The 26,305-nt window shown below is 39.9% G+C and overlaps 1 protein-coding gene and 2 pseudogenes across 1 annotated transcript; all 3 read left to right on the top strand.

Annotated features, from left to right (window-relative positions):
- The first annotated feature begins 10,203 nt into the window (after window positions 1-10,203).
- Window positions 10,204-11,136, top strand: LOC146619163 (odorant receptor 131-2-like). Its single transcript, XM_085370196.1, has one exon. It carries the CDS (start codon window positions 10,204-10,206, stop codon window positions 11,134-11,136), a length of 933 nt encoding a protein of 310 aa, XP_085226322.1.
- A 3,507-nt stretch (window positions 11,137-14,643) lies between these two features.
- Window positions 14,644-15,576, top strand: LOC146619162 (odorant receptor 131-2 pseudogene; annotated as a pseudogene).
- A 6,127-nt stretch (window positions 15,577-21,703) lies between these two features.
- On the top strand, window positions 21,704-22,636 carry LOC146619161 (odorant receptor 131-2 pseudogene; annotated as a pseudogene).
- Window positions 22,637-26,305: the final 3,669 nt, after the last annotated feature.

Genomic DNA, 26,305 nt, shown 5'->3' with positions numbered 1-26,305 from the left:
CATTTTCTAACTAAACACATAACACACTTAAACACATGATTCCACTAAAGAATAAGCTACTCACTGAGCATTAATGCAATCATAAGGAAGTAAGTAAACAGTATCTTCTATCATTTAGTCTCCCCGTTTGGACCTGAGGATCATGACACACACTAATAGTTCTATGCTGAATACAGTGTTTAGCTATTAACATATAACTGTAGTTCACTGTGGCGGCAGAAGTGATTTATTCATTGGAGCTTTGGTAACATCAAGGCCTCTGGTATCTTTATGCACTACTTGTCATATACAATGTTTTGTATGGTTCAATAACATGTTATTGTAAAAGTGAACTCATTTAAATGCCATTGCTGAAATGAAACAAACTGCCAGAGCTGATGTTTGTGAAAGACTTACATAATAAATGATCATTGAGAGGTGCATATATAATAAACATTTGCCAACAAAAACAATATTTTAACATGCAGTATGCATTTTTTCTTGCAACAGAAAGATCATATATGCCCTGTTTGCCTTCAGAGTGTTGTTTGGCAGACCTTCAGTGCTAAGTATGATCCCCAGATAACAGAACTGGCAAATACAAAGCAGGGGTAGAATCACATTAGCATGTATATCCCCAGAAAACCAATACTAACATATTAACAAACATGTCATATTGGCCCAGTTTATTTTTTCTTATCATTGTTATGATGATACCATAAATAGCATTTGCATTTTCTGTTGTATTGTTCTTTTGCTGTTAGGGTGTTCTTGTTATGGATAAAAAAAACTGTTTTTTGAAACTAGCTGATCTGCACTTTGCCAACTTCTGTCAACAACATTTGTGAATTTTGGCAGCAAAAACAAGCAAGGTCTTGTTCCAGAGAACAGATTTAGTTTTTAGTACAAGTGATGTAACTGGTTCACAAAGAGGTGAATTGAATGTGTTAAAAACAATGAATCAGTCAATTTGCTGCTGATGCTGACTGGTGTAATAAGCATTTAATTTGACCAATTACTGCAGATTATATCTGTAAAGAAGCTGAATAAATGTTGCCTGATAACTTATGGTGAACGGGTGGGAATAAATAAGGCTACGTTCACACTGCAGGCGAAAGCGCATCAAATCCGATTTTTCTGACCCTATGCGACCCATATCCGATCATGCTATGACAGTGTGAACGGCGCAAATCCGATATTTTCAAATCCGATCTGGGTCACTTTCGTATGTGGTACTGAATCCGATACATATCCGATGTTTTAGAAAGCGACTGTTGTTTGAACGGTCATGTCGCATTAAATCCGTCTTTTACGTCACCAACACAAGACAGGCGCCAATTATCAGCGCCCGATAAGACATCGCGAACGCTTCCTGGCCATCCCGTGTAGATGTCAGTGAAACTGTTGGGAAGACAACGTTGGAGAAACGTGAACATTTTATTTGTACTGTATAATCTGCAGATTCTGACAGAAATCTGCAACTATCCTTTGAAGCACCGCTCCTCTCTAAAACAGCAATAAGGATCATTATTAGGTTATTTACATTATTATGTAAATAACAAAATAACTTAAAGTAAAAATTGGGAAACGTAAAGTCCGAAGTCTTTATATTAAGGGCCATCTGTCAAACAATACTGTTTGCTCTGGGTCTAAACAGAGCGCGTTGTGTGTGAAGTCTTTTGCGCATGCGGGCCGCTTTGAGCGTTCACACTAGCGCCTTTGCTGTCGCATTTTATTTGTAGTGTGAACACGCAGACAAAAAAATCGGATTTGATCAAAAAAATCGGAATTGAGCATTAAGACCTGCAGTGTGAACGTAGCTTCCAGTTGCTTTTCGATATGTAACTGAATCAGAACAGGTGAATATTGAAATGTATTTTTCTTTACCTTTCTTTCCTTTGCGAAATGTCTATTGTATTGGGGGAAAAACAAATGATCAAACTATCAAATTGTTATGCTTCAATCGCGTTTTATGAACACAAAATGCGCATGTTTATTGAATATGAAAAAGTTGTGTTGATTGAACACAATTGTTTAAGTTTCTGCCAAAGCAAAACATTTGTGTGCAACCAATGTCCACTATTGAATCAAGTAAATCTAACATGGCCTTTTTTTCAGTGTAGGCTGTAGCCTGGCTACTCATCAGTTTGTTATACAGGGAGTGCAGAATTATTAGGCAAGTTGTATTTTTGAGGAATAATGTTATTATTGAACAACAACCATGTTCTCAATGAACCCAAAAAATTCATTAATATCAAAGCTGAATGTTTTTGGAAGTAGTTTTTGGTTTGTTTTTAGTTTTAGCTACTTTAGGGGGATATCTGTGTGTGCAGGTGACTATTACTGTGCATAATTATTAGGCAACTTAACAAAAAACAAATATATACCCATTTCAATTATTTATTTTTACCAGTGAAACCAATATAACATCTCCACATTCACAAATATACATTTCTGACATTCAAAAACAAAACAAAAACAAATCAGCGACCAATATAGCCACGTTTCTTTGCAAGGACACTCAAAAGCCTGCCATCCATGGATTCTGTCAGTGTTTTGATCTGTTCACCATCAACATTGCGTGCAGCAGCAACCACAGCCTCCCAGACACTGTTCAGAGAGGTGTACTGTTTTCCCTCCTTGTGAATCTCACATTTGATGATGGACCACAGGTTCTCAATGGGGTTCAGATCAGGTGAACAAGGAGGCCATGTCATTAGTTTTTCTTCTTTTATACCCTTTCTTGCCAGCCACGCTGTGGAGTACTTGGACGCGTGTGATGGAGCATTGTCCTGCATGAAAATCATGTTTTTCTTGAAGGATGCAGACTTCTTCCTGTACCACTGCTTGAAGAAGGTATCTTCCAGAAACTGGCAGTAGGACTGGGAGTTGAGCTTGACTCCATCCTCAACCCGAAAAGGCCCCACAAGCTCATCTTTGATGATACCAGCCCAAACCAGTACTCCACCTCCACCTTGCTGGCGTCTGTGTCGGACTGGAGCTCTCTGCCCTTTACCAATCCAGCCACGGGCCCATCCATCTGGCCCATCAAGACTCACTCTCATTTCATCAGTCCATAAAACCTTAGAAAAACCAGTCTTGAGATATTTCTTGGCCCAGTCTTGACGTTTCAGCTTGTGTGTCTTGTTCAGTGGTGGTCGTCTTTCAGCCTTTCTTACCTTGGCCATGTCTCTGAGTATTGCACACCTTGTGCTTTTGGGCACTCCAGTGATGTTGCAGCTCTGAAATATGGCCAAACTGGTGGCAAGTGGCATCTTGGCAGCTGCACGCTTGACTTTTCTCAGTTCATGGGCAGTTATTTTGCGCCTTGGTTTTTCCACACGCTTCTTGCGACCCTGTTGACTATTTTGAATGAAACGCTTGATTGTTCGATGATCACGCTTCAGAAGCTTTGCAATTTTGAGACTGCTGCATCCCTCTGCAAGATATCTCTCTATTTTTGACTTTTCTGAGCCTGTCAAGTCCTTCTTTTGACCCATTTTGCCAAAGGAAAGGAAGTTGCCTAATAATTATGCACACCTGCTATAGGGTGTTGATGTCATTAGACCACACCCCTTCTCATTACAGAGTTGCACATCACCTAATATGCTTAATTGGTAGTAGGCTTTCGAGCCTATACAGCTTGGAGTAAGACAACATGCATGAAGAGGGTGATGTGGACAAAATACTCATTTGCCTAATAATTCTGCACTCCCTGTAGAGGGTAAGCTCCACCCTTGTGCTTACTTCTCCCGTCGTCTGCAGAGCAGAACTACGACATCGGGGACAGGGAGCTGTTGGCAATCAAACTCGCCCTGGAGGAGTGGCGCCACTGGCTAGAGGGCACAACAGAACCCTTTGTGGTATGGACTGACCACAAGAACCTCGAATACATCCGGTCGGCTAAACGACTAAATGCCCGACAAGCCAGGTGGGCTCTGTTCTTTACCAGATTCTGCTTCACCATCACCTACAGGCCCGGCTCTCGGAACGTGAAACCCGATGCCCTTTCCCGTCTATTCACTACCTCAGAGGACCCCAACCGTGAGGCTCCCATTCTCCCTCCCACATGCGTTATCGGAGCCCTGTCGTGGGAGATCGAGTCTGCCATACGGGAGGCCCAGCGGGCAGAACCGGATCCGGGGACTGGTCCCCCGGGATTGCTCTTTGTTCCCACGTCCGTTCGCTCACGAGTGCTACAATGGGCCCACGGCGGAAAACTCACCTGTCATCCGGGCATTCATCGCACCGTCACCTTCATCAAGCGGTTCGCCTGGTGGCCTACACTGGCCAAGGACGTCCAAGAATTCATCGCCGCCTGTCCAACCTGTGCCCAGAATAAACCTGTCAACCAGCCCGCTGCCGGCCTACTTCATCCCTTACCTACGCCAAGCCGCCCCTGGTCCCACATTGCAGTTGACTTTGTCACTGGTCTTCCGCCATCATCAGGTAACACAGTCATCCTCACCATGGTCGACCGTTTTTCTAAAGCTGCCCACTTTGTTGCTCTCCCCAAGCTCCCCACTGCCCTTGAGACCGCTGCATCCCTCTGCAAGATATCTCACTATTTTTGACTTTTCTGAGCCTGTCAAGTCCTTCTTTTGACCCATTTTGCCAAAGGAAAGGAAGTTGCCTAATAATTATGCACACCTGCTATAGGGTGTTGATGTCATTAGACCACACCCCTTCTCATTACAGAGATGCACATCACCTAATATGCTTAAGCCATGGGGCGATCGTGGCTCAAGAGTTGGGCGTTCGCCTTGTAATCGGAAGGTTGCCGGTTCGAGCCCCGGCTTGGACAGTCTCGGTCGTTGTGTCCTTGGGCAAGACACTTCACCCGTTGCCTACTGGTGGTGGTCAGAGGGCCCGGTGGCGCCAGTGTCCGGCAGCCTCGCCTCTGTCAGTGCGCCCCAGGGTGGCTGTGGCTACAATGTAGCTTGCCATCACCAGTGTGTGAATGTGTGTGTGAATGGGTGGATGACTGGATATGTAAAGCGCTTTGGGGTCCTTAGGGACTAGTAAAGCGCTATATAAATACAGGCCATTTACTTAATTGGTAGTAGGCTTTCAAGCCTATACAGCTTGGAGTAGGACAACATGCATGAAGAGGATGATGTGGACAGAATACTCATTTGCCTAATAATTCTGCACTCCCTGTATGTTGAAGTTCAGGGTCTGACTGCTGGGCTGGGGTCAACATTCACAAAACTAAAGTCACTTTGGGTTCTAGCATCATAATGCAACTGTCTCTGTCCTGGATGCAGCTTGCACTTTACCATTTATTCATTCCTCAGACTGTGCCACTAACTGAAATTGACTGATTGTAATTCAGTTTATCCATTCCACTTATCCTTATCAGCCCTCTGCAACCCTGATAAGGACCCAGTGGGGAACAGAGGCTGGGTACACCTTGGACAAGTTGCCAGACTTTGGACTGTGGTACCCAGAGTATGAACCCACACAAACACTGGGAGAACACACAAAATCCACATAGAAATACACAGTACCTTCTTGCTGTGAGGCAATAGTGCTAACCACTGCAAAATGTATTCCACTACAGATTACAGAATACATGCCCCATAATGTATTTTGTAATCTATTCCATTACGTTACCTAATGAGAGTAACCTATTCTGAATACTTTGGATCACTTAATATATTATCATGCTTTTTACAACTACATGAATGTACTGTTGCTGTGTGATTTATTACTATTACTGAAGGCTACTCGCCATACCAATACCAACTAGATTTTTAAATCTTAATATAAAACGAGTAACAGTAGGGTGGAGATTAGGTAAGGCTGCACTTTTCGCAGCGATCTCGTATAGAAAACTATTCCACGCATATATAAAACAGGTCCGCGGCTCCGAACCGTAGCAAAGGGACCTCTATGACGCCAATGCACACAGTGCTCGCAGACGCTGCAATTTTGCGCTTCCAGCTGAGCCGCTGTCTCCATTGGCGGGGAGGTAAACATGGCAGGAGGCGTTGGATCCAGGGAAGGATAGCTGCATATGTATGTATATGTGTGTGTATGTGTGTCCAGAGTTTAGCTGAGACAGTGTCCTTCGCCCTGCCAGACTAAGTAAACAGTCTTCCAGCCAATCCCGGTGGCCTTGTGTAGGATAGGAAGAACAGTCTATGCACAGTCTGTTATCAGGATGTTTTTGTTCAGCTCCAGCCTTGAGACCACAGCTGACGCCAAAGTGGTAGCCGCATGAAATGATGGTGGTTTTTACTTTAGTGCAAACAACTCATATGAATTTCAAAGCTGTTCTAGCAGTCTGACACTGGTCTCTTGATCTCCTGTTGGAGAGCCGTGAGCTTCTCCACAATGTTATCAATCTTACGCTCCATTAGTTACTTTTGTGACTGATAGGTTAGTGTTACAGTTTTTTTTTATTGGTTTGGCGCAGTTTTCACAAGCAATTGGTACATTTTCAAAACTCTTAGTACTTATATCACAACAGATCATCAAAAGTGCACCTTTTTCAAACATTTCAGCATATTTTCAATTGTGTTAGTACAATACACATAATGACAAAATATCATTTTCACTACACAAAATAAGTGTTTCATCTAAATAAATGTTTCGTTCACAGTTACTGCCTTTCATAATGTTGTCACTATAAAATTTTTGATTTGCATCTCTTATTATTCAGTTTAATACATTTTTCTGTCATTTAATTCAACCGATCTTAATGTTTAATCAATGAATCATTCATTATGTCCATGGATTTTCAACTTGACTGATTGTTGTCTGGTCATTTGTAAGTTCCTTTTGAGAGGAACAATGTCCAGGTGAAACAACTGCGTTCAGAATATATTCAGGTACAACACTAAACTGTAACAGAGGGTGATGGAGCTGGACGCTGCTGTGAATCATCACAAGTATATTTTTGTTGATGAGGCCGCTTTCAATCTAGCAAAAACTAGACACAGAGGACGTAACCTTATTGGGCTACCATCCACGTCCCTGGACAACGTGGGGGGAACATCTCATGTGTGCAGCTATATCTGAAGATGGTGTGGTAGGCTGTAGACCAGTTCTAGGGTCATACAACACTGAACACCTGATAGTTTTTTTTTAAATGAACTGGAGCAGGCCTGTCAGGGAGAAGACATCGTCTATGTTGTTGTGTGTAGGGCTGAACGATTATGGAAAATAATCTAATTGCGATTTTTTGCCCCAATATTGCGATTGCGATGCGCGATTATTTTTTAAGGTCTTTGTCTTCTGTATTATTAAACAAAGACAAGCAATACATCATATAGTATGGCCAATACTATATTACATTAATTTTAAACTGTTCTTTCCTGGAAGACAGACCTCTGTTATGATGACATGAGGTGATGCATGAATTGATGACTGACATTTTTATTTAACTTCTTCAATCACAACAGTATATTTGAACATACACAATAGTTTATTTTTAGCTTACAAACATCTGAGCATAAAGTGCTCACAAGGAACCCTGGTGTAAACATTAAAATGAAAGTCAGTACAATGTGCAGATTGCAGAAATATACATAAACAAAATCAGTGGCTTTACCACACTCAGTTTTTCGACATCTGTGAACTACTAGACAGTCATTCAATTAAAAAATAATATTAAATAAATAAAACTAATAAATAAAAAATACACACATCTTACTGATCTCCGCAGTCAGTAACATTACACATAAAGTGCAAACATAATAGCAATTGTATAAACACACACACAAACACACCTTTAAAATTTAAAGGCGTGAAATTGGACGGTCTAGCCTTCTGAATCAGAAGGCTAGTTCTGATTAGCGTCACCGCTGTCTCGGTGGAGTTTAATAAACTCGGCCGTCTGCTTCTTGCTATCTAAAATATAACCAGACACTGGCGTAAATTCTCGACTGTCTCATACTTCTGTTTAATAAGTTTTCTGTTTGACGTTTAGTCAGCTGTGTGAAAACCAAGGAGGAACCCACCCGGGGGATTAATAAAGTTTTATTTTATCTAATCTAATAACTTTAATCTCAGCCAAACCGATTTACTCACGAACAAACAAAACACTGAAAAAAGCCCAACAATAACATTTTTAGGTTGTCTAAGTGACTTATATATTACGTTTAACCCGAGCAGCGAAACTCCGCGGTGATCTGAAAATGATGTGCCGGGAGTTGTGCCGTTCTCGGCCGCATCAGTAACCCTCGAGCTCCCGGCTAGCTGTCGAGCTGGTGGGTAGCAGACGCCTCTGAAAACGTCGAAGCACTTTTGCAAATATGGGATATCTTGATAAACCGAGCAGATATTCGATGTTTACACAACTACTTTCTCGCCTGAAAATATTTTAAAAGTTTATTTTGTGACCCAGAAAGATTAGTATGAGTAATTTTAAAACTTAGTAGCGGCCGCCATTGTTGGAAACTGGAGTTTGGCTGGGCCGCGCTATGAATTCTGGGATATGGTAGTAATTTGGACAGCCTTCGGCGCGTCGCTGTGACGTAATCGGTCTACAAATGCGGCCTCAGGAGGATGCAGCCCATGAATTTGGACATGTCCAGAGTATAATCGCAGCCTTTGCGGTTAGAAAATTGCACTTGATCATGTCGCGATATTATCGCAAATGCGATATATCGTTCAGCCCTAGTTGTGTGGGACAATGTCAGCTTCCACCATGCACAGCTGGTTCAGGAATGGTTTCAAACACACCATATTCCCCTTTCCTCAACCCAATTGAGAAATTCTTCTCTACATGGAGGTGGAAGGTGTATGATCGCCATCCCCATGAGCATGTCTCCCTTCTTCAAGCCATGTGTGGAGCTTGTGGTGATATAACTGCTGAGCAATGTCAAGCCTGGATTCGTCTTGCCAGGAGATTTTTCCCACGGTGCCTGAACAACGAAGACATCCACTGGGATGTTGATGAAAACTTATGGCCCAATGTTAATGACCGGCTTGATTAATTGTATAAAAGTGATAAAGATAAAATAAAAAATATATTGTGCTTATGTAAATGACTTGTTGTTTTTTCTCCCTTTTTCGTGTGTGTGTGTGTATATGTGTATATGTGTATATGTGTGTGTATATATTTTGGTTATGCCTGAACATAAGTGTAATATTTGCTGTGTAAAGTTTTACAGTTCAGTTACACTCATTCATCACCGAGGACAATTTGAAACGCTTACCTTGTATTATTTGCTCCTGAATGAAATGATTGGTAAAAGTACTACGTTGAAAAAAGATCTTACTGTTTTGTTTGGGTGAGTAAAGCAAATGTTCTCAGAATATATCACAATGATCATATGTTCTGCAACAATGATTAAGTGGAATGAAAATATGTGCAAATACAATGAACTCATGACATCAGATTTGAAAGAATGACTAGTGGTGTTACAAATGTGATCAAATGTGAGTTTTGTACTGAGAGATTTGAAAATGCACACTTTAGTTGTGAAAATAGTACCAAACCAATTAAAAAAAACTAAGTAAATCAGAGAATTAACTATTCATTGAGGAAATTATTTGGACTAAATTTAATTAAAAGCCACTGCAGTCAGGTGCTGAACAATTTAAGAAGTAAATAATTTTTGACTAATTCTATTCGAAGAATGGATTCACACAGGACACACAAAAGAAATGCTTTGCACATTCAGGTAGCATTGTTCTCTTCAATTTTATGTGTGAGGTGTTGTGTTGCCAAACAATAATAATAATTTGTGTTGACAGATAAGAGTTGATGGTCAAACCTGGACACCTGATATGTGCAGTAGTTTTATATTTTAGTACTTGAATCGATCTGTTGTACAAAATGTTTCCCAAATGCTTTTCCTTTGGTGACATCTTCCTTTCGTGACATTCCCTCTTGTGTTACAGTTTCAGCTATAAAAATCAGCTTGTGACAGCACACACCTCAGATGTGTTTTACTTACTGCAGGGATGGTTTGGTAAAATGACTCTCTGATGTCTTGTGACTTGTTGTTATCTTTGGGTATTATAGATATATGTCATTATATTATCAACAAGCACCGTGAATACTTAACTCAATAGATACACTTGTAGCTGTGAGGCTGTTTAGGTTGACATCATTTAAACTTTGGTTTAGATAGTGTGTGTGGGGAATTTGTTTTTAGAATCTTTAACCAGATATATAATAATATATGTAGATAAGTTCTTAGAATTTTGGGCCTCTCCACATTTTGAAGATATAAAACAAAAGAATATTTGCCTAAAAGTTAGAAATACATGGCAACAAATAACTCAGTAATTGGTGGTCAGTTGGCAATAAACAACATCAATAATCGGGTCATCATAGTCCAGGTATTAATCTCTGTGTTTCTTTGCATCAACTTTTTGCTAATCACAACATTTTTTATGAAGGATATTTTTTACACAACTATGCGTTACATCTTATTTGCCATTGCACTGTCGTCTGATTCGCTTTTTTTGTTAATGACCAATGTCTTGCTCATTTTGAATTATTTTAGTTTCACCATACAAGTGTGGTTGTGTGTTATTATATATATTGTTTTGTCTGTGTACACATTTGTCACACCAGTTACTCTGACAGCAATGACCCTGGAGCGTTACGTGGCCATTTGCGTTCCCCTCCGTCATGCAGAACTGTGCCGAACACAGAGAGCTCTGCACTTCATCCTGATCATTCATGGTCTGAGCTCTGTTCCCTGCATTGTTATTCTTTCTATTTTCTTTGCTTCAGCAATCACCAGCTTCTATACCCAGAGCAGAATTTGTGCTGTTGAAATGTTCATTTTTCACAGATGGCAGGATCATCTTAGGTCAGCTATAAGTCAGCTTTATTTCTTGATTATGTCCATCACTATTGTTTTCTCATATGTGCAAATAATGAAAGTGGCCAAAGCTGCATCAGGAGAGAATAAGAAGTCGACATGGAAGGGGCTGAGTACAGTGGTTCTTCATGGTTTCCAGCTGCTGCTGTGTCTTTTTCAGCTCTGGTGTCCATTTATAGAGGCTGCTGTCCTGCAGATTGATTTTATGTTATTTATCAATGTGAGGTACTTTAATTACATAACCTTTATTCTTGCTCCAAGATGTTTGAGTCCTCTAATTTATGGCCTCAGGGATGAGATGTTTGTTAATGCACTGAAATACTACGCTCTCTGTGGCTTATATAAGAAACATTCAACAGCTTTTTGATTTATTATGTTCTAATGTATTCCAATAGAAATACTCATAGATCTCCCAGTGGATCCTGATTCTGGTCAGAGGCGTCTGGAAGCGAATTCCTCTCTCTTTTAAGGCTTTCTTAATTCCAGCGTATTCCTTCCTCTTTTGAACCACGTCGGCAGCGTAGTCATGATCAAAGAAAAGCTGCTTATCCTGATGTACAACCTTTTTCTTCCACGCTGCCTTCAGCACCATCTCCTTGGTTGAGAACTGAAGAAAATTAACCACCACCGATCGCGGAGGTTTTTCTGGTCCGGGTTTTGGCACCAGAGCTCTGTGCGCCCGCTGAATATTTAGAGCAGAATCCGGCGGGAGCGAAAGCTCAGCTCTCAACAAGTCCTCCACACACTGCAGCACAGAGTTTCCTTCAGAGCCCTCTTTTAGGCCAAAAATGCGAATGTTGTTCCGTCGGCTACGGCCTTCCAAGTCAGCCAGTTTCGTCTGAATATTCCGTTGTTGCTGAAGCGACTGGATTAGAGCGTCTTTTGCGGCCAAATTCCACCTTTCCATCTCTTCCAGTCTTTTCTCAGCTTCTTCGAGTCTGGTCTCATGGCTAGCTAGCTCGTTCGCAGTTTCTGCCAGCTTTGTATTAATGTCTTTCTTGAAGCTGTCGAATTCGTCCTTCATTTCTTGTGTGATGTCTTTCTTAAACGTGGCAAACTCGGTTTTAAACTCTGCTTTAAGTGAGTGAATTTCCTTAATGATGTCCTGGAAGTCTGCGTGAGGGTGGCTAGCTACATCTCCTTCCATCTGCTCGCCTTGCATGCTGTTCTCGGACATGTCTGCGTTGCCCCCTCTTACCAGCTCCACTTGTTTCACAAAATCCTTAATGTTTCCTTGTCTTTTTGACCTTCTTCCACCTTCCATGGCATTTATTACACGGTTTAGCGGTGGAAATATTCGAATTCTGGTTCTCTTTCGAGTTTTGACCGGGAGCTGCAGGTTTATGCTGCCATCTTCCTTACGTCCCCCTAGTGGTCCCTCTGTCTCGGTGGAGTTTAATAAACTCGGCCGTCTGCTTCTTGCTATCTAAAATATAACCAGACACTGGCGTAAATTCTCGACTGTCTCACACTTCTGTTTAATAAGTTTTCTGTTTGACGTTTAGTCAGCTGTGTGAAAACCAAGGAGGAACCCACCCGGGGGATTAATAAAGTTTTATTTTATCTAATCTAATAACTTTAATCTCAGCCAAACCGATTTACTCACGAACAAACAAAACACTGAAAAAAGCCCAACAATAACATTTTTAGGTTGTCTAAGTGACTTATATATTACGTTTAACCCGAGCAGCGAAACTCCGCGGTGATCTGAAAATGATGTGCCGGGAGTTGTGCCGTTCTCGGCCGCATCAGTAACCCTCGAGCTCCCGGCTAGCTGTCGAGCTGGTGGGTAGCAGACGCCTCTGAAAACGTCGAAGCACTTTTGCAAATATGGGATATCTTGATAAACCGAGCAGATATTCGATGTTTACACAACTACTTTCTCGCCTGAAAATATTTTAAAAGTTTCTTTTGTGACCCAGAAAGATTAGTATGAGTAATTTTAAAACTTAGTAGCGGCCGCCATTGTTGGAAACTGGAGTTTGGCTGGGCCGCGCTATGAATTCTGGGATATGGTAGTAATTTGGACAGCCTTCGGCGTGTCGCTGTGACGTAATCGGTCTACAAATGCGGCCTCAGGAGGATGCAGCCCATGAATTTGGACATGTCCAGAGTATAATCGCAGCCTTTGCGGTTAGAAAATTGCACTTGATCATGTCGCGATATTATCGCAAATGCGATATATCGTTCAGCCCTAGTTGTGTGGGACGATGTCAGCTTCCACCATGCACAGCTGGTTCAGGAATGGTTTCAAACACACCATATTCCCCTTTCCTCAACCCAATTGAGAAATTCTTCTCTACATGGAGGTGGAAGGTGTATGATCGCCATCCCCATGAGCATGTCTCCCTTCTTCAAGCCATGTGTGGAGCTTGTGGTGATATAACTGCTGAGCAATGTCAAGCCTGGATTCGTCTTGCCAGGAGATTTTTCCCACGGTGCCTGAACAACGAAGACATCCACTGGGATGTTGATGAAAACTTATGGCCCAATGTTAATGACCGGCTTGATTAATTGTATAAAAGTGATAAAGATAAAATAAAAAATATATTGTGCTTATGTAAATGACTTGTTGTTTTTTCTCCCTTTTTCGTGTGTGTGTGTGTGTATATGTGTATATGTGTGTGTGTATATATATATATATATATATATATATATATATATATATATATATATATATATATATATATATATATATATATATTTATATATATTTTTTTTTTTGGTTATGCCTGAACATAAGTGTAATATTTGCTGTGTAAAGTTTTACAGTTCAGTTACACTCATTCATCACCGAGGACAATTTGAAACGCTTACCTTGTATTATTTGCTCCTGAATGAAATGATTGGTAAAAGTACTACGTTGAAAAAAGATCTTACTGTTTTGTTTGGGTGAGTAAAGCAAATGTTCTCAGAATATATCACAATGATCATATGTTCTGCAACAATGATTAAGTGGAATGAAAATATGTGCAAATACAATGAACTCATGACATCAGATTTGAAAGAATGACTAGTGGTGTTACAAATGTGATCAAATGTGAGTTTTGTACTGAGAGATTTGAAAATGCACACTTTAGTTGTGAAAATAGTACCAAACCAATTAAAAAAACCTAAGTAAATCAGAGAATTAACTATTCATTGAGGAAATTATTTGGACTAAATTTAATTAAAAGCCGCTGCAGTCAGGTGCTGAACAATTTAAGAAGTAAATAATTTTTGACTAATTCTATTCGAAGAATGGATTCACACAGGACACACAAAAGAAATGCTTTGCACATTCAGGTAGCATTGTTCTCTTCAATTTTATGTGTGAGGTGTTGTGTTGCCAAACAATAATAATAATTTGTGTTGACAGATAAGAGTTGATGGTCAAACCTGGACACCTGATATGTGCAGTAGTTTTATATTTTAGTACTTGAATCGATCTGTTGTACAAAATGTTTCCCAAATGCTTTTCCTTTGGTGACATCTTCCTTTCGTGACATTCCCTCTTGTGTTACAGTTTCAGCTATAAAAATCAGCTTGTGACAGCACACACCTCAGATGTGTTTTACTTACCGCAGGGATGGTTTGGTAAAATGACTCTCTGATGTCTTGTGACTTGTTGTTATCTTTGGGTATTATAGATATATGTCATTATATTATCAACAAGCACCGTGAATACTTAACTCAATAGATACACTTGTAGCTGTGAGGCTGTTTAGGTTGACATCATTTAAACTTTGGTTTAGATAGTGTGTGTGGGGAATTTGTTTTTAGAATCTTTAACCAGATATATAATAATATATGTAGATAAGTTCTTAGAATTTTGGGCCTCTCCACATTTTGAAGATATAAAACAAAAGAATATTTGCCTAAAAGTTAGAAATACATGGCAACAAATAACTCAGTAATTGGTGGTCAGTTGGCAATAAACAACATCAATAATCGGGTCATCATAGTCCAGGTATTAATCTCTGTGTTTCTTTGCATCAACCTTTTGCTAATCACAACATTTTTTATGAAGGATATTTTTTACACAACTATGCGTTACATCTTATTTGCCATTGCACTGTCGTCTGATTCGCTTTTTTTGTTAATGACCAATGTCTTGCTCATTTTGAATTATTTTAGTTTCACCATACAAGTGTGGTTGTGTGTTATTATATATATTGTTTTGTCTGTGTACACATTTGTCACACCAGTTACTCTGACAGCAATGACCCTGGAGCGTTACGTGGCCATTTGCGTTCCCCTCCGTCATGCAGAACTGTGCCGAACACAGAGAGCTCTGCACTTCATCCTGATCATTCATGGTCTGAGCTCTGTTCCCTGCATTGTTATTCTTTCTATTTTCTTTGCTTCAGCAATCACCAGCTTCTATACCCAGAGCAGAATTTGTGCTGGTGAAATGTTCATTTTTCACAGATGGCAGGATCATCTTAGGTCAGCTATAAGTCAGCTTTATTTCTTGATTATGTCCATCACTATTGTTTTCTCATATGTGCAAATAATGAAAGTGGCCAAAGCTGCATCAGGAGAGAATAAGAAGTCGACATGGAAGGGGCTGAGTACAGTGGTTCTTCATGGTTTCCAGCTGCTGCTGTGTCTTTTTCAGCTCTGGTGTCCATTTATAGAGGCTGCTGTCCTGCAGATTGATTTTATGTTATTTATCAATGTGAGGTACTTTAATTACATAACCTTTATTCTTGCTCCAAGATGTTTGAGTCCTCTAATTTATGGCCTCAGGGATGAGATGTTTGTTAATGCACTGAAATACTACGCTCCTTGTGGCTTATATAAGAAACATTCAACAGCTTTTTGATTTATTATGTTCTAATGTATTCCAATAGAAATACTCATAGATTTCCTTTTTTTTTTTTTTTTTTTTGTTTGCCTGTCCCGTTTGGCTCTTTTGCCATCAGAATTGTTGTCTAAAGGCAAAGAAAGATGCCCAACGGATTTACTTTACCAAACTGACCATCCCAGCCTTGCCGTAATGGTCCATTTGATTCACCTTTTATTGTTTATTTTATTTTCACTTACTGAATACGGGACAGACTTGACTGGGGGAAAGAAGGGGAGAAAGAAACAGGGAAAGAAAAACAGCTGAGAAGAGGGACGGGGGAGAAGGGCAAAAGACAAAAACCAACAGAACGGGCAGAGAAAAAAAAAATGCATATATCAATCACCTGGATCACCCGCTGAGAAAGAAAAAAGAAAGCAAGCAGAAGAGAACAAGAGTAATAGAATAAACAACATCACAATGATATATGGGAATATGACAGTAAATACTAAATGTTAAACCAAATAATACTTGTACAGCTGCTGTTATTGTGTATATATTTATTTATATTTAGATTTCTTCATACATTCTTATATAGTTCTATATTGTGTATTGTGTATTTTGTTGTACAGTTATTTTATTTTCAACTTTAATTTATATATTTATCTTTATCTTATTCTTCCCAGTTAAATTTACCCTTCATTCTAATTTGTGTTGTACAGTTATTTCATTTTTAACCTTAATTTATATTTTATTCCTTCCTAGTTAAATTTACCCTTTTTAATTTTTCATATTTATTTCCTATCTTATTCATAGCCTTTTCCTTTTTTGTTCTCTTTAGGTCACGAGCAGTTGTCCAAGCATTTCACTACATATCGTACTGTGTATGACTGTGTACGTGACAAATAAAAATTTGAATTTGAATTTGTGCAGCACATAAGATCAACAGAACACAGTGTGCTTTGAGGTAGGAGCCATAAAGGGTGTAGTTTGTGGGTGTGATCACCTGTGTGTACACCTGTGAGCATGGACGCGCTTGTTTTTTGTTTTTTAAAAGGTTCCTTCATGTAATAATCTGCTACTCATAGATTTCCAGTGTTTGAAAGTGGTACTGATAAAGCTGGCTATTCCATTCACTCTGCTGGTCTTATACTTAAACTGATGTATAGTATCTGACCCTTTTATGCTTAAATTGATTTTAGTTTGGCAACAGTGTGGATTAGGAGCAGTTAAGTTGTTGTAAAAAAATAAATTTTAATTATTTACTTATTGTAAAACTTATTGTACTCATAATTGTAACTGCTTCGAACAAAAGACATTTAATTGTTACGGTAAAAAATGTACTGAAAATAAATTATTGCCATACATGTCCACTGTCCATTGCTTTATTTAACTCCGTGTAGCCTCAGTCTAATTCACTTAAAGTGACTTTACATTTCTGACTAACAGGCAATATTGAAATGTTACTTACAGTGGGGCAAAAAAGTATTTAGTCAGCCACCGATTGTACAAGTTCCCCCACTTAAAATGATGACAGAGGTCAGTAATTTGCACCAGAGGTACACTTCAACTGTGAGAGACAGAATGTGAAAAAAAAATCCATGAATCCACATGGGAGGATTTGTAAAGAATTTATTCGTAAATCAGGGTGGAAAATAAGTATTTGGTCAATAACAAAAATACAACTCAATACTTTGTAACATAACCTTTGTTGGCAATAACAGAGGTCAAACGTTTACTATAGGTCTTTACCAGGTTTGCACACACAGTAGCTGGTATTTTGGCCCATTCCTCCATGCAGATCTTCTCGAGAGCAGTGATGTTTTGGGGCTGTCGCCGAGCAACACGGACTTTCAACTCCCGCCACAGATTTTCTATGGGGTTGAGGTCTGGAGACTGGCTAGGCCACTCCAGGACTTTCAAATGCTTCTTACGGAGCCACTCCTTTGTTGCCCGGGCGGTGTGTTTTGCATCATTGTCATGTTGGAAGACCCAGCCTCGTTTCATCTTCAAAGTTCTCACTGATGGAAGGAGGTTTTGGCTCAAAATCTCACGATACATGGCCCCATTCATTCTGTCCTTAACACGGATCAGTCGTCCTGTCCCCTTGGCAGAAAAACAGCCCCATAGCATGATATTTCCACCCCCATGCTTCACAGTAGGTATGGTGTTCTTGGGACGCAACTCAGTATTCTTCTTCCTCCAAACACGACGAGTTGAGTTTATACCAAAAAGTTCTACTTTGGTTTCATCTGACCACATGACATTCTCCCAATCCTTTGCTGTATCATCCATGTGCTCTCTGGCAAACTTCAGACGGGCCTGGACATGCACTGGCTTCAGCAGCGGAACACGTCTGGCACTGCGGGATTTGATTCCCTGCCGTTGTAGTGTGTTACTGATGGTGACCTTTGTTACTTTGGTCCCAGCTCTCTGCAGGTCATTCACCAGGTCCCCCCGTGTGGTTCTGGGATCTTTGCTCACCGTTCTCATGATCATTTTGACCCCACGGGATGAGATCTTGCGTGGAGCCCCAGATCGAGGGAGATTATCAGTGGTCTTGTATGTCTTCCATTTTCTGATGATTGCTCCCACAGTTGATTTTTTCACACCAAGCTGCTTGCCTATTGTAGATTCACTCTTCCCAGTCTGGTGCAGGTCTACAATACTTTTCCTGGTGTCCTTCAAAAGCTCTTTGGTCTTGGCCATGGCGGAGTTTGGAGTCTGACGGTTTGAGGCTGTGGACAGGTGTCTTTTATACAGATGATGAGTTCAAACAGGTGCCATTCATACAGGTAACGAGTGGGGGACAGAAAAGCTTCTTACAGAAGACGTTACAGGTCTGTGAGAGCCAGAGATTTTCCTTGTTTGAGGTGACCAAATACTTATTTTCCACCCTAATTTACGAATAAATTCTTTACAAATCCTACCATGTGGATTCATGGATTTTTTTTTCACATTCTGTCTCTCACAGTTGAAGTGTACCTCTGGTGCAAATTACTGACCTCTGTCATCATTTTAAGTGGGGGAACTTGCACAATCGGTGGCTGACTAAATACTTTTTTGCCCCACTGTATATTGGATGTCTTCATATTCTCTCAATCTCAATCCTGGCAAAGCTGAACGTCTTGTGATTGACACTGTCAGCTTCTGTCAGGAGGTCAGTCATTACTGTGGCAGGTTCAACTAAGAACCAGCATTTAGCTTTCACCCAGTTCCACCAGTCCTGTTTATTAAAAATGAATCAATTCATTTCTTCAGTGTTGATTATTGTATCTCATTTTTCACATGCCTTTCTCTGTCCTCTTTAGCCTATCTACAACTGTCCAAAGGGAAGCAGCCAGGCATTATTCTTACTTCCTATCACTAGGGTTCCATCAAAGTCAGAAAAATATTTTAATATTTTATTAATGACATATGAAGCTTTACATGGGCAGGCTCTTGTGTACATAGCAGACCTGCTCAGATCCGCAGCAGGCCTGTGCAGTCATCAGCTCAGGATCTGTTAACTGTTAAATTATGTTAAATCTGAGGGTGACCACACTTTTCAGGTATTAGCTCAAACCTTGAAAAAAAATGCACTTGTTCCTTTAGCCCATCTAGTTGGTTGAATCCGTGAAGAGGTCAACATGGAAAGGGCTCAGTACAGTGGTTCTTCATGGTTTCCAGCTGCTGTTGTGTCTTATCCAGCTATGGTATCCATTTATAGAGGCAGCCATCCTCCAGATTGATTTTATGTTATTTGCCAATGTGAAGTACTTTAATTACATAACTTTTACTCTTGCTCCAAGATGTGCGAGTCGTCTAATTTACGGCCTCAGGGATGAGATGTTTGTTAATGCACTGAAATACTATGCTCTCTGTGGCTTATAAGAAACATTCAACAGCTTGTTCATTCTGGTTAATATATTCTAATAGACATATTAAGACATTTATAGGGATGGTCGGAGTTGTACTGATAAAACTGGACATTCAGTTCACTTTTCTGGCCTTATATTAAACTGGTGCATAATAACTGACCTTTTTCTTCATTTGATTGAGCAACATTTGTGTGCAAATAAAACATATTGTACTTGGGTTTCTAACTTCTGTAAACAAACAAACAAAAAACCCATTTAGTTGTTACAATGAAAAAATGTCCGAAAAAATAATTCCTGCTGCTCATATAGAATTTGTGTCAGAATGATTAATAGTGCAATGTTCATTTCTGTTTGAAATGTTTTATCGAACTTTGTGTGACATCAGTCAAATGCCATGAAATTGGCTGTACATTTTCTGGCGAACAGGCAACAAAGCACTGATACTTTGGCACCAAATGGACTTGTATTCTGATTTGTTCCACTATATTCCTCATTTTGCCTTGTGGTGAACCATTTGTAGCATATCAGCTCAGCTATTTTAATAAAATGAAAATTCATGACCGAAACTTGTTTAACAAGTAAGCCGAATTTACTGTGGCATCTTCTACTCCTCTGCGTGGCCTATAAACAAAGTGCACGGGAGTTAGCACTTGTGCAATTTTCATCAAACATTTCTATCACAACTAAGGTAAAAGCATTTGGAAACAATGACTTCATAACCTTACAAACTGTTCAAGAATTTCCATCACAGCTAGTGTAAAGGCAATCTATTTTTTCTCAGTACATGCTGTGCAAGTAAAGCGTTATTGATATGTTATGAAAAAAGGACTCAGTTTTTGTGCACATGATTTGAATAAACAACAAGATGATAAATTTAGTTAGGAGCACCAGTTATTTCAGTGGACAACATACAGAGTGACCTAACTGCTGTTTTTAATTTTCAGTAAGTAGGCCAGTTTGAACCCATATTATCTGCAACCATATTGTTTACTCACTCCGTTTGCTGCCTTTGTTTGACTTTCTTTTTTGAGGTTTTTACAAAATGCAGGTCAGACATTATATCCTGTTTGAAAACAAGATTAATTTTCTGTATGCTAAAATTCACATATTTAGTCTTCCATTTTTTTTCTTGTTGAAGTGAATGTTATATTGTTAACAAAGATTTATGATGTCTCTGCAAAAAGCATCATAAAAGTGTGAGGGTAGTAAGCAAAGACAGATATCCACAGTGCCAAGTGGAGGTAAGATGAAAGTGCTATAAGCATACTTTACTGAACCTCAACAAAGATTCTTAAATGAGATACTGTCTTTGATTGAAGATTGGGCAAAAGAAACTTACGTGTTTGCTTTTTTTTTTTAAATTACTGAATGATTCACAGGTCAGTGTTAAGTAGGTCAGGTACAAGTGTTGGAATAAAAATGAGTGAAAAGGAATTGAGTATCCAAAGAAAAAAATGAAAGTCCTTCAGAAAGCCCAGAGAACTGTTACTTACGACCAAACTAGCAGTACTTCTGATCTTATAAGTCGGGAATCATGCGAAATCTGAATCTTGTGACTGTATTTCATTGAAAAAAAAAAGGTCTGTGTAGCTCCACACAGCTCCAGTCAAGTACTGAACAGCCAGCAGCATTTTTTCAGCATTTTTTTTTTCTTTCAAAGAACTGATTGCCGTTATCTGGGACATTTGGGACAGGCACAAGAAATGCTTTATATATTTATAGTGGCAGTGCTGCTTTCTTTTATTAGTTTAGACTATGATAGCTGTGGGGTATTGTGATTTCAAACAATAAATTGTTTCTAAGGAGACAGGTAAGAGTTGATGGACAAATCTAGAGACCAATTACATGCAGTAGTTGTGTATACTTGAATCGATCTATTGTACAAAATGTTTCCCAAATGCATTTCCTTTGGTGACATCTTCCTGTCGTGACATTCCCTCTTGTGTTATAGTTTCAGCTATAAAAATCTGATTATGACAGCACACACCTCAGACATGTTCTATTTACCGCAGGGATGCATTGGTAAAATGACTCTCTGATGTCTTGTGACTTGTTATCTTTAGGTATTATAGATATATGTCATGTCATATCAACATGCACTGTTAATGTTTAACTCAATATATATTCCACTTATTTTTACTGTGAGGCTGTTAAATTTGAATTTATTTTAACTTTGGATAAGATACTTTGTGTGAGATTTTATTTTAGAATTTAGAAACCAGACATGCATTCATATATGTAGATAAGTTCTTAAGATCTCCCCATATATGAAGATTTAAAACTATTTGCCTAAAACTAATAAATATATGGCATTAAATAACTCAGTAATTGGTGGTCAGCTGGCAATAAACAACATCAATAATCGGGTCATCATAGTCCAGTTACTTATCTCGATGTTTCTTTGCATCAACCTTTTGCTAATCACAACATTTTTTATGAAGGATATTTTTTACACAACTATGCGTTACATCTTATTTGCCATTGCACTGTTGTCTGATTCACTTTTTTTGCTAATAACTAATGTCTTGCTCATTTTGAGTTATTTTAGTTTCACCATACAAGTGTGGTTGTGTGTTATTATATATATTGTTTTGTCTGTGTACACATTTGTCACACCAGTTACTCTGACAGCAATGACCCTGGAGCGTTACGTGGCCATTTGCGTTCCCCTCCGTCATGCAGAACTGTGCCGAACACAGAGAGCTCTGCACTTCATCCTGATCATTCATGGTCTGAGCTCTGTTCCCTGCATTGTTATTCTTTCTATTTTCTTTGCTTCAGCAATCACCAGCTTCTATACCCAGAGCAGAATTTGTGCTGTTGAAATGTTCATTTTTCACAGATGGCAGGGACATCTTAGGTCAGCTATAAGTCAGCTGTTTTTCCTGATTATGTCCATCACTATTGTTTTCTCATATGTGCAAATAATGAAAGTGGCCAAAGCTGCATCAGGAGAGAATAAGAAGTCGACATGGAAGGGGCTGAGTACAGTGGTTCTTCATGGTTTCCAGCTGCTGCTGTGTCTTATTCAACTCTGGTGTCCATTTATAGAGGCTGCTGTCCTGCAGATTGATTTTATGTTATTTATCAATGTGAGGTACTTTAATTACATAACCTTTATTCTTGCTCCAAGATGTTTGAGTCCTCTAATTTATGGCCTCAGGGATGAGATGTTTGTTAATGCACTGAAATACTACGCTCTCTGTGGCTTATATAAGAAACATTCAACAGCTTTTTGATTTATTATGTTCTAATGATCCACAGATTTCCAGGGATGGTCAGAGTTTTACTGATAAAAACAGACATTCTGTTCACTCTGCTGGTCTTATATTAAACTGATGCATAATATGACCCTTTTCACCTTTCTATTGTTCTTATTTAAAAAAATTTCGATAACAGGCAGCTTGCTTTGTGTTATTGTAGTCTTTTGTGGTGATTTTGCACTATATAAATACAACTGGACTGAATTGAAAATGCAGCTCAGATAATAACATTTGTTTGTAAACAAAACATGTTGTACTTGTGATTGTAGCTTCTTTAAACAATAAAAAAATATTTAGAATATAATAGAATCAACCTTTATTATCTCACAAATGAGAAATTTGGGTGTTACACAGATCTAAAGGGAATATAAAATGTAGAAGGAAGACACAATGCGGTCCTATATACATAAGCAACTGAAGTTCATATATGCACGTAACAATGCACAGAAATATGTATACAAATTGTACAGAGATAAAAAAAAAAAAAAAGTTCAACTGTGTTATAGAGTCTGACAGCTGCTGGTAAGAATGACCTGCAGTAGCACTCCTTCCTACACTGTGGGTGTAAAAGTCTACTGCTGAACGAGCTGCTCAGTGCTCATACAGGTTCATGCAGGGGATGGGAGGTATTGTCCATGATGGATCTTAGCTTAGACAACATCCTCTCCTCCCCAACCTGCTCGATGGACTTCAGCGGACAGTCCAGGACAGAGCTGGCCCTCTTGACCAGTTTGTTAAGTTTCCCCCTGTCCCTCTCTGCCATTCCACCACTCCAGCAGACCACAGCATAAAAAATAGCAGATGCCACCACAGTGTCATAAAACTTCCTTAGCAGAGTCCTGTTCACCCCAAAAGATCTCAGCCGCCATCGCAGGTGGAGATGACTTAGACCAGGGGTCAGCAACCTTTAAAACCCAAAGAGCCATTTGGACCTGGTTTCCATGCAAAACAAAACACTGGGAGCCGCAAATACTTTTTGACATCTAAAATGAAGATAACACTGTATATATTAGTTTTTTACCTTTATGCTTTGCGTGAACAACTAAGATGTGTTGCTTATGAAATCCATGAAGTGCTACAGAGAAAGTTACATTTTATTTATGTAATTAACACATTTTGAACTCGTAAAGAAATATAACAAAAGGAAAGACACCCAGCTGAACTAAAATGATCCATGTAGCAAACAAAAACTGTTGTGAGCCGCCACCCTTATATCGCCTTTGGGCTTTTGGAGCCTTGACCTGGCTTTTAAAAAATAATTGGAAAAAAAGCACTATGCTGCTAAAAAAAAAAATCAAAAATAGATATTTGCAAAATTCTGCCGAAATATGTATTTTGCCAGGTTAAGGTGTGTGGAGGGGCGTTGTCTGCAGTGCCACTGCAGGGGAGGTGGACGCTCTTTAGCGGCACCCGCAATCACGCCTCGCCACCTTAACGTCTTTGCTATCTATGCTGTTGTTGGTGTATGCCAGGCTGTGAGCTGAAAAGCTTCAGCCGGCTGTATGAGTCAGCAACCGTGTGTGAAAACCGGTCAATAAAGAGATGCTGAAAAGCATGTTCATGCAAACATCGTCGGGTCTGCCGTGGTATGTTTACAATGGGACTTCTGCTCTTGAACCTCTGCGCATATCCCATATTAAGCGCACAGCGTCTGCAAATCAGGGCTGTACGAAGTCACTTTCATCTTTACCCAGGACTGTAAGCTGTCATCTGTGATGCGTGAGCGCTGTTTGTTTTTAACATAGTTCACGGTGGAGAACAGCTGCTGGCATAATGTGGATCCGAAGATCCATAATTGGCCTACCTGGGGTTGAAAGTCTCGATAAATGTATGGAGTTTCAGCGAGTATACCGGCTTCCGCGAATGTGACGCTTATTGTGAGCGATGAAAAAATAATAAAATAGAATTAAATTTTTATATTTCAATATCACAATAATCTTACAATTTAGAACTAAAAGTAAAAAAAAAATAACTAACATAAATAAAATACACTAAATACTTCTAATTAATTTTCCCAAACCACGCGGAGCCGCACTATAAGGACTAAAGGTTGCCGACCCCTGACTTAGATCCTTTTTGTAGATAGAGTGCATTTTTGTTTGTGGACCAGTCCAGTTTGTTACCAAGGTGAACACCCAGGTATTTGTACTCCCCTACTGTTTCAGTGTCCAAACCCTGGATGTTCACTGGTGTAATAGGGGGTGGCTTCTTGCTGAAATCAATCACCAGCTCCGTCCTGCTGGCATTGATGCGAAGATGGTTCTGTTCGCACTAGCTAAAAAAGTAATTCATGACCCCCCTGTATTCCACTTCGTTTCCCACTGACACCTGACTCACAATGGCGGTGTTGTCTGAGAACTTCTGGAGATGGCAAGTGTCCATGTTATAAGGATAAAAGGGTGAAGAGGAAAGGTGCAAGTACTGTTCCTTGTGAGACCTCCATGCTACAGACTACCACCTCAGACACACAGTCCCTCAGCCTCACATACTGGGGTCAACTGGTAAGTAATCAACAATCGGGGGCGACCGTGGCTCAGGGGATTGGGAAGCTCATCTGTAACCGGAAGGTTGCTGGTTAGATCCTCCTGCTCTCTCTGCCCTGGTCGTTGTGTCCTTGGGCAAGACACTTTACCCTACCTCCTACTGGTGCTAGCCAGAGGGGCCAGTGGCACGATATAGCAGCCTCGCATCTGTCAGTCTGCCCCAGGGCAGCTGTGGCTACAACTGTAGCTTGCCTCCACCAGTGTGTGAATGTGAAAATGAATGAATAATGGAATTGTAAAGCACTTTGGGTGCCTAGAAAAGCGCTATATAAATGCATTCCATTATTATTGTTGTTATTATTATTATTATTATTATTATTATTATTATTATTATTATCCATGAGGGCAGCTGATGGTCCATTCCCGCTCCCTGCAGCTTCCCCCTTAGAACTGAGGGTTGGATGGTGTTGAAGGCACCGGAGAAATAAAAAAAAACCCCATCATTCTCACAGTACACCTGGGACTCTCCAGATGAGAGAAGCAGCAGGTAGATGACAGCATCATGCACTCCGATGTTCGGCTGGTAGGCAAACTACAGTGGGTCTAGGTCTCTTCCAACTAGTGGGCGAAGGTGGTGAAGTATGATCCTCTCAATGGCCTTCATTAGGTGTGAAGTCAGTGCAAAAGGTCTGAAGCGGTTCAGCTCCTTGGGGTGCATTGTCTTTGGCACTGGCACCACGCAGGAGGTCTTCCACAGAATGGGGACTCTCTCCAGACTGAGACTCAGGTTAAAGATGTATGTAATAACCTCACAAAGTTGATCTGCACAGTCCCTCAGAGGTCTGGAGCTGAATTCATCCAGACCCCTGGCCTTCCTAGATTACATCTCCCTCAACTGACTCCGCACCTGGTCAGATGTGATGGAGAGGCTGTAGTATAGGGTGTGGGTGGGTGGCTCCTGGTGACTGGCATGGGCAGAGGAGGCAGTAGTGGTTGAAGGTTTTGACATCAATTTTGTTTGATTTGGGTGATGTGGGGGAGCTGGTTGACCTTTTGACCTTTACATTTTCATTAATATCTTTAAGACAGAAGCAGCACAAACGACAATCTTTGCAGCACAACCCAAACATAGCACAGTTGACTGACATCAATTTTGTTTGAT

Source organism: Diplotaxodon limnothrissa, linkage group LG14 (genome assembly GCF_057381915.1).
Source record: "Diplotaxodon limnothrissa isolate DT_005_m linkage group LG14, D_limnothrissa_male_GT1.1, whole genome shotgun sequence".
Taxonomy (NCBI): domain Eukaryota; kingdom Metazoa; phylum Chordata; class Actinopteri; order Cichliformes; family Cichlidae; genus Diplotaxodon; species Diplotaxodon limnothrissa.
Note: the sequence above shows the minus strand (reverse complement) of the source record. Positions and strands in the feature narration are given on the sequence as shown.